The following is a 9455-nucleotide window of genomic DNA, read 5'->3' as shown; positions in this document are numbered from 1 at the left end:
ACACAACTAGCATTATGATCAATAATGCCACGTGAAGAACACAACATCCCGACTCATTGTATTATACGGTCGACGAAGCCTTATCAACAGTATATATATTGAACTGGAGACATATTATAATAATATTCTGACGATAAGACTCTTCAGACTGATATATTCCCCTCGTTAATGTTATCAGATAAGACATGACGGGCTTAATGAGAGTGGTCGACAAAGTGTCAACAAAAGATTCCCCCCCCCCTACCACTTCCCTCCCCCCCCCATCATTCCTCTCCCCCTCCCCTCCCCCCCACCAATATTGCTCCATCTCCCTCCTCTATTGTCTTTTCTCTTACCCCTCTGTTCCCCCCATTAGAGAACATCCCCTCCCCCTTACCTTCTCACTTTGAGCTCCCACTAAATCAAATCAAAAGATTCTATTCGTAAATGGCAGTACAGTTATGTTTGGGAAAATTTACCTTGGCAATTACAGTACATTCATTACATAAGAGGTTATCTTGGAGTTATCTTGAGATGATTTCGGGGGCTTAGCGTCCCCGCGGCCCGGTCCTCGACCAGGCCTCCTTTTTTGTTACAAATCCCCAGGAAGCAGCCCGTAGCAGCTGTCTAACTCCCAGGTACCTATTTACTGCTAGGTAACAGGGGGCATCAGGGGTGAAAGAAACATTTTGCTTATTTGTCTCCTCCTCCACCGGGGATCGAACTCGGGAACCTCAGGACTACGAATCCGAAGCGCTGTCCACCCAGCTGTCAGGCGCCCTAGAGTGTGTCACAATAACCACACCGCAGGTTTGTCATTGTCACAATCACAAACAATATTCGCATTCAATTTACGTACAGCATTACAATGCTGACTGGATTATAGCATTCTACATCAACCTTAAAAGATGCTTTGCTTCTCACTACCCTTTCACCTTCACTCTACCCTCCCTACTCCCCCTTCTAACACACTAACACCTCACCATCCCTTTACCCTCACTCTAACCCACTCTCCGCCCATCACTCCCTCCCCCCTGTCCCACGACCCCATCACCCCCTCCCTACAACGCTGTCAGCACACTTAACGCCTCATCAATATTGCTCAAGTTTCGTCAAATACTTTGTATGAAAATAATGTCTAGATTATGCTTGCTTCGTCGCTCATGTGGTGAGCTGGCTCAGGGCCTCATGGCTCATGTGGTGAGCTGGCTCAGGGCCTCATGGCTCATGTGGTGAGCGGGCTCAGGACCTCATGGCTCATGTGGTGAGCTGGCTCAGGGCCTCATGGCTCATGTGGTGAGCTGGCTCAGGGCCTCATGGTTCATGTGGTGAGCGGGCTCAGGACCTCATGGCTCATGTGGTGAGCAGGCTCAGGACCTCATGGCTCATATGGTGAGCTGGCTCAGGGCCTCATGGCTCATGTGGTGAGCTGGCTCAGGGCCTCATGGCTCATGTGGTGAGCTGGCTCAGGGCCTCATGGCTCATGTGGTGAGCTGGCTCAGGGCCTCATGGCTCATGTGGTGAGCTGGCTCAGGGCCTCATGGTTCATGTGGTGAGCGGGCTCAGGACCTCATGGCTCATATGGTGAGCTGGCTCAGGGCCTCATGGCTCATGTGGTGAGCTGGCTCAGGTCCTCATGGCTCATGTGGTGAGCTGGCTCAGGGCCTCATGACTCATGTGGTTGGTTGTGAAGCTGACTCAAGACCTCATGGCTCATGTGGTGAGCTGACTCAGGACCTCATGGCTCATGTGATGAACTGACACCATCGTTCATCAGATGGGTTAATTGCCTGACACCATTATTCAGGGATATGGATTAATTTCCTGGCAACAGGTGTCATTTAGTAGACCTGGTATCCAAAAGATAATATGAGTAAGGTTAATAAATTTATGAGGAACCGATTTTGTAATGTATTTCTCATTGTTCTAGCCATGAGACAATGAAGAGGAGTATGAGTGGTGTTATGTCCTGGATTGGTCAACATAATTTTGTATTAGAGACGCTGGCTAATAGATATACTTAATCTGTAATGAGCTGAATGTAGAGAAAGTTAATGTGTACACAATGTACCGGACGAGGGGAAGTGGCTTTCATATCACAAGGATGAGATGATGACATGAGAAGTTATTGAGGCGCTATGATGGGATCGAACCTGTGTACTAGAGTTGGTAGTATGTGTGTGATTGAGAGGTTTAGAGATGGAGGTTCGATTCCATTTACCATTTTAATATTTGTTTCAGGCTTACAAAGTACCGTACATAAAGGCCACAATGAAATAACAGATAGTCGGACGTAAGCATTAGATGCGGATCGAAGTCCTGGACTCTGATTTATGAAGCATTTAGGCAACCCTTTACGAAACCACTATATCTTTCCTCAATCATGGCGGCTTTGTTTACACTTATTAAACGTTTATGAGTCCCGCAGGACAACGAGGTTGTTTGTACCAATAATAACCTTGACTTGTGAACTTTCGAAACTCGTCAACTGTTTAATAAGTTTAAAGTAACCCCGCCATGATTAAGGACGGATGAACAGGTTGCGTAACGTGATTGCGCAAATACTTGATGAATCGTATCCCTGAAGAGTATGACGATAACTCTGACATAAACGAGTGAACATTTTCCTTTACCTGAATGCCATCCACTTTGGATTTTTTTTGCCTGAATTGTAACAATCAATCCCCCCCTGTGAGTGACAACAATTACACGTCGAACTTTAACCAGCTATTGTGTGTGTCACCGCTTTTGTTGTCAGCCGAAAGTCGCATTGACAGAGCGTGAATAACAAACAGTTCTTTTTATCGGTTTGCTTTCAGTGAGAATCCCATCTTTTTTTTTCCAAATCAGGATTGTCAATGGCCGTCGCTATTTTTTTGTATCATAGATCAAAGAAGAGGACAGAGGGGAACCCAGGCAGGTCCACAGAGCAAGCCATGTGATGCTGTATGCCGCTATGTTGGAGGTCATGTTCTAACATGTTCTTACCTGTTCTTAACCCCTGGTGGTCATATTGGGCCGGGGAGGAGGGAACTATCTTGAGAAAGCGCCAAGCCATTACAACTATATAACCTTTGGAAGGAATCAGGATAAAGGCTTAGGATGGGACGGGGAGAAGAAAGGACTGGTGCCCAACCACTTTGACGGTCGAGGTGCATGGGGAGGGGGGGGGTCGTATGGCCATATATATATTATATATATATTATATATATATATTATATATATATATATATATATATATATATATATATATATATATATATATATATATATATATAACTACATTTATGATGCTGTACGTTGTTCTATCAAGCAAACCAATAATTATTAACACAGTAGTCTAATGTGCGTGTCTAATTATAAAATGTTACATCCAATTACTCCATTTGTTATATTAGATTATGTAATACTAAGTTAGGCTAGGCTGTGTTAAGTTAGGTCAGGCTGTTGTGTTAGGTTAGGCTAGGCTAAGTTAAAATAGAGTATGCTAGATGAGATCGTGTTAGGTTAGTTAGGTTAAGTTAGACAACAGTATAAACAGCCTGTTGGACCAAGTTATCACAAGTCGAGTCTGGCCTCAGGCTGGGCTCGGGGAGTAGAACTCCCAAGACCCTCTTCAGGTAAGCTCCAGGTAGGTAAAGTTATGTTAGGTTGGGCTATGATACGTTAGGCTAGGTATGCTATCTAAGATAAGGTTACTCTAAGTTTATGATTTTAATCAAATTTATACATATTTCCAATAATACAACCTGCCACCCAAAATGAGAGTAACTGGTATAGTTACTATAAATTGGAGCACAAAGGTCTTTTGAACCCCCCCAAAAAACTAAATTAGGCCTAAAATACATTTTTGTAGGTTTAGAAAACCTACAAAAATGTTTAGAAAATCTTAGATAAAACTAGGACAAGCTAGATTAGGTTTATGTATTTATTATATTAGGTATGTATACCTGATCAACCAGGCTGTGACTCATACGTCAGGCTGTGAGCAGCCGCGTCCAACAGCTTGGTTGATCAGTCCAGCAACCAGGAGACCTGGTCGACGACTGGGCCGCGGTTAGGCTAGGCTAAGTTAAAATATAGTATGCAAGATTAGATCGTGTTAGGTTGGTTAGTTTAGGTTAGACAGCAGTATAAACAGCCTGTTGGAGCAAGTTGTCACCCGGAAGCACCTCAAGGTAGGTATACTGCCACTGTTTCGCTGTTTGTGAGGTCTTTTAGCATTCCCATAATACAAAAAGGAGAGTTTTGGAAGGGGGGGGGGGATACAACAGGAATAACCCTGGCCCTTCCATCTTTAATACATTCCATACCACTTATATATGATGATTTGGCTTTTGGTTCAGAATGATATTAATCTCCAGTTATGTGACTTCACTCTGGTTGTGTCATTGTACAGCGCCACACATTGACAGTTATCTTACCTTGAGGTTACCTTGAGGGGCTTCCGGGGCTTAGCGTCCCCGCGGCCCGGTCGTTGACCAGGCCTTCGGGTTGCTGGACTGATCAACCAGGCTGTTGGACCAGTTGCTCAAAATTCAAAAATGCTCAAAATACTCGAGTTGCTCAAGCAGTTGCTCAAAATACTCGAGTTGCTCAAGCAGTTGCTCAAAATACTCGAGTTGCTCAAGCAGTTGCTCAAAATTATTGCCGAACTATTAGCCCCTAAACATAAATACAGAGTTTAAACTATTGTATCCTCTCGTGAACCAGTTATAATTAATCTGATGTATTAAAAATAATTAATTGTATAAACCACTGTATACGTACATACACGTGGTAGGTATATCCGTTATATGATATAAATTATATTCATCATGTTGCATGCGTTTGCAATTGTGTTTCATTAAGTGCATAAAAATTATGGTAGCTAAGTTCAAGTGATTGTGTTATTGTCGTATGATTGTTGATCCATATGTGATTGTTTTCTATAACTTTCTGCTGGTCCTTCTCTTGCTTCTTGAGGGCCGAAAGTACTTGAACTATTTAATAACCTTTTCATGTTGTTAACGCTGTGACAACGCCACCGAGAACCCCCCCACATTCCTACCAACACACTACTGACCACCAAGAACCCCCACACCTTGTTCTATGGTTAATACTATCTATTAATACTTATTCTATTGATCACCAACACCACCACATTCTGACCACTGACCACCAAGAACCTCTCACACCTGGCAACACTCGCACCATTAACCCTGACCCTCCTAGCCAGCACACACACACCATTAACCACCAACAACCCCACATCACTATAACCCCCTTAACATCAAGGGCCCGCCAGTGACGACTTCTCACCACTGCAGGTGTGGGTAGAAGTGAGATCGAGGGAGGAGGAGGGAGAGTGTCCAGCCTGAGTTACAGCAGTCGTCCTTGGTCCGAGCCTCCTTCAAGGAGGTCCTCTCAAACCTACACAAATGTAAGTGCACGCTTGGGCTCATTTGGTACATGTTATATGTGTAATTTGCACTGATGAAGGCGAATTAAGCCGAAAACGCGTTTAGCAGTCTCTAAAAACATGTGGTTTTTTCTGCATTATATGTGTAATGTACATATACCGTGAAATGTATAGTCACCTGTATTGTATACATTGACGTGAGTATTAATATTTATTTACAGATTTAAAGTTTTTAAGTGGCCTTCATAATTTAGGTGTTTTATTGAGAGGATTCTAGCGGAAAAGGATCTTTTTGCATGCTCTTTCTCCAGAGAGAAAGACCGACATGATTACTCCCAGATCTTTAACCTTGTTTTTTCGTTCTATAGTGTGATTTGAGTGCATTTTATATGTGGTTTCCATTTATATAATTTCGTTTATTTTCCACAGCCTAGGAGCTGGAACTCATCCTCATTATATATCATTATTTTCTGTGGCTCATTGAAAGACCCGATTAACATCAGATTGAAGGTTTGTTGAGTCCTCTATGTTGTCAACTCTCATGAACTAATCCTACTGTCCTCTCCTCATATGACAGTAGGATTTTGATGAGAGCACATATATACCCTGAGAAGAACACCCCGGCGAGTATATATTCCCTAAGAAGAGCATTTCACATTATAAAGTCACTTGCAAAGAACACTTTAGTGTATATAGATTATCCAACCCGTTCTCGCAAATTCGTAAAGTCAATATTGACTTATTAACTACGTGTTTAGGTGATATACTAAACATAATAGATACCTTTCAAAAGATTCATAGAAAACACCGACCTTACCTAACCTTGTTAGTATCTTAAGATAAGCATCTTATTGCTTCGTAATTACAGTTATTACTTAACCTATACCTATTATAGGTTAGGCAATAATTGTAATTAAGAAGCAATATGATGCTTATCTTAAGATACTAACAAGGTTAGGTAAGGTCGGTGTTTTCTATGAATCTTTTTAAGGGTATCTATTATGTTAAGTATGTCACCTATGCACATATTTAGTAAGTCAATATTGACTTATTAAATTTGCGAGAACGGGTTGAGATTATCATCTGTGTATTGAGTATGTGCGCATGTCAATCATCTGTGTATTGAGTATGTGCGCATGTCAATCATCTGTGTATTGAGCATGTGCGCATGTCAATCATCTGTGTATTGAGTATGTGCGCATGTCAATCATCTGTGTATAGAGTATGTGCGCATGTCAATCATACGATATACAGAGTATGTGCGCACGCCAATCATCTTGAAACCACGAAGTGAGAATTGTTGTAAATAAACTGCATTTAAAATAAAAGTGTCCCAAAATAACCATAAATATAAAACCATCATAAACTGTGACTTTAGTTGACAAATTATTCTTATACACGATTTCTCTAACAGCTGTTTTGGAGCGAAATATAATTTCGATCGAATAAAAAAACTTTGGGTTCTTTTCGTTAAGATAATAACAAAAACGTAAAAGAAGAAATTAATTACCATGTATGAACTCCAAAAAGATCATTGCGGGAGGGGGAGAGGGTCTGCGTGCTCGCAAATCCCGGATAATATACATTTGTCGTTCGTCGAGACTGTAATTCGGAAATAAGTGAGTCATGCAAGAAATTTACGTTTTCTCTGAACCGATGTATTATTTACATGCCGCAACACAGAAAATGGTCCTTTTGCAATTCATAGAAAATGTTGAAGTACTCGAAGGGCTGACTGAGTTAACATCTTCATTCCGGTGTGCTTCGCGTGACTAAGACAATCAAATCTTCTGAGCTGCTTCAGAAGATTTCACGCCTCCGTTAATTTTCTCTCTGTCATATTTGTTATTCTTTAAAATAAGTTCACGATGACTTACGATTTTCCTGAATGGGTGCAAGCTTTAAAAAAATTTCAGGATAATACTCTCGAAGTATAATACTGAGATCCAGTATTCACTGGAAGTGAATACTGAGCTGCAAAGACAATTTTGATTTTCCGCGGACTGCTGCCCTGTGTGGGTGAGGCACGCACTGCGGCTGTGTGCTAGGGCTTATACATTACTTTCTCTTTTTTCTCTTTTTCTCTCTCTCTCTCTTTAGATGCATTCCCTCTCAGTTAAGTTATCCTGATATCATAAAGTTATCCATGTAGCAAATGATACAGTTATCCCTGTATCATTTAGATATGCCGCTTATGTGAGTTAGTATGAACTGCGCCCTGACTTTTAGATAATGTGTAGTATATCCACTCATCTCTGATGTCTGTTAGTCTCTCACTGAACTCATATTGACTCCTTGTGCGAGTGACATGGTCAAATGTCATGTCATTTTCGCCTGTCATAGCATGCGTCTGTCATGTCATGTTCGCCTGGCATTTCGTGTCATTTCATGTGCGCTAACCATTTTTTCTATTCCCAATCTAGATTACTATTAAATGATCTGATCAGCTGATCTTATTGAACTTGATGAACTTGATGGACAAGATGAACTTGTCTTTGGCATAGTTCATGGGTACCAGTATATAAGTGCAATGTTTTCTACTTATCATAACCAATGTTCACGACGACTCTTCCAATAGTTGCTTTGACTAGACGGTAGAGCGACGGCCTCGCTTCATGCAGGTTGGCGTTCAATCCCTGACCGTCCAAGTGATTGGGCACCATTCCTTCCCCCCGTCCCATCCTAATTCCTTATCCTGACCCCTTTCCAAGTGCTATATAGTCATGATAACTTGTCGCTTTCCCCTGTTAACTACCTCACCTTCCAATAGTTGACAAGGTTGGTAAATGGTCTACCTGATTACCAGCCCTGGAAACACCTGATATTAACCCCCCCCCCCTAATATATAGTTTTTCTTAGAAACTCTGGATTTTCTTGGCCGGACGTGATGAGAAAATCAAGGAATAAATTAAATAATTAAGAGATGGATTAGTGGAAAATGTAAATAAGTAAATAAGACATAATAAACGGATGTGTACGAAATGAGGACCTCTAAGTCACATTTTAATTATGGAACATGTCAGCTGTTTGGAGCAATTAACAACACACACACACACATACACACACACACACACGTGTGTGTGTGTGGCAGACAGGAGGCACTGAACTACAGGCCAGTGCCCCTAACTTGCATACCATGCAAGTCAATGGAGAAGATTGCGCGAAAAAAACTAGTGGAACATCTGGAGCGAAAGAAGTTTGTAACACAACATCAACATGGGTTCAGGGATGGCAAGTCCTGCCTCACAGGATTAACTGAATTCTACGATCAGGCAACAAGAATCAGGTAAGAAGAAGAGGGATGGGCAAACTGCATATTTTTTTATTGTCAGAAAGCCTTTGACACAGTACCACACCAGAGGCTAGTGAAAAAGCTGGAGATGCAAGCAGGAGTGAAAGGGAAGGTACTCCATTGGATAAGAGAGTACCTAAGCAGCAGAAGACAGCGAGTCACTGTGAGGGGGTGAGGCATCAAATTGGCGAGGTGTACCAGTGGAGTCCCGCAGGGTTCAGTCATTGGACCTATACTGTTTCTGATATATGTAAACGATCTCCCAGAGGGTATAGAATCGTTCCTCTCATTGTTTGCTGATGATGCAAAAATTATGAGGAGGATAAAGACGGAGGAAGATAGTATGAGGCTACAAAATGACCTAGACAGACAAATGGCTACTAAAGTTCAACCCAAGTAAATGTAAGGTAATGAAACTAGGCAGTGGAAACAGGAGACCAGACACAGGATACAGAATGGAAGATGAAGTCCTTCATGAAACGGACAGAGAAAGATCTAGGAGTTGATATCACACCAAACTTGCCTCCTGAAGCCCACATAAAAAGAATAACATATGCAGCGTATGCGAGGCTGGCTAACATCAGAACTGCCTTCAGGAACCTGTGCAAGGAATCATTCAGAACCTTGTATACCACATATGTAAGACCAATCCTGGAGTATGCGGCCCCAGCATAGAGCCCGTACCTTGTCATGCACAAGACGAAGCTTGAAAAAGTTCAGAGGTATGCCACTAGGCTAGTCCCAGAACTAAGAGGCATAGTTCCGAGGACAGGCTGCGTGAAA

General features: G+C 42.0%; 1 protein-coding gene across 1 annotated transcript in view; it reads left to right on the top strand.

Moving 5' to 3' along the window:
- Positions 1-9455, top strand: part of LOC123745012 (uncharacterized) — a 206025-nt gene that overhangs the window by 83978 nt on the left and 112592 nt on the right. Inside the window, exon 3 of the mRNA XM_069306324.1 lies at positions 5289-5401. Coding sequence (XP_069162425.1) covers positions 5289-5401 — 113 coding nt within the window. The remainder of the gene's footprint in view (positions 1-5288; positions 5402-9455) is intronic.

This window comes from Procambarus clarkii, chromosome 57, assembly GCF_040958095.1.
Source record: "Procambarus clarkii isolate CNS0578487 chromosome 57, FALCON_Pclarkii_2.0, whole genome shotgun sequence".
In the NCBI taxonomy this organism is placed as follows: domain Eukaryota; kingdom Metazoa; phylum Arthropoda; class Malacostraca; order Decapoda; family Cambaridae; genus Procambarus; species Procambarus clarkii.
Note: the sequence above shows the minus strand (reverse complement) of the source record. Positions and strands in the feature narration are given on the sequence as shown.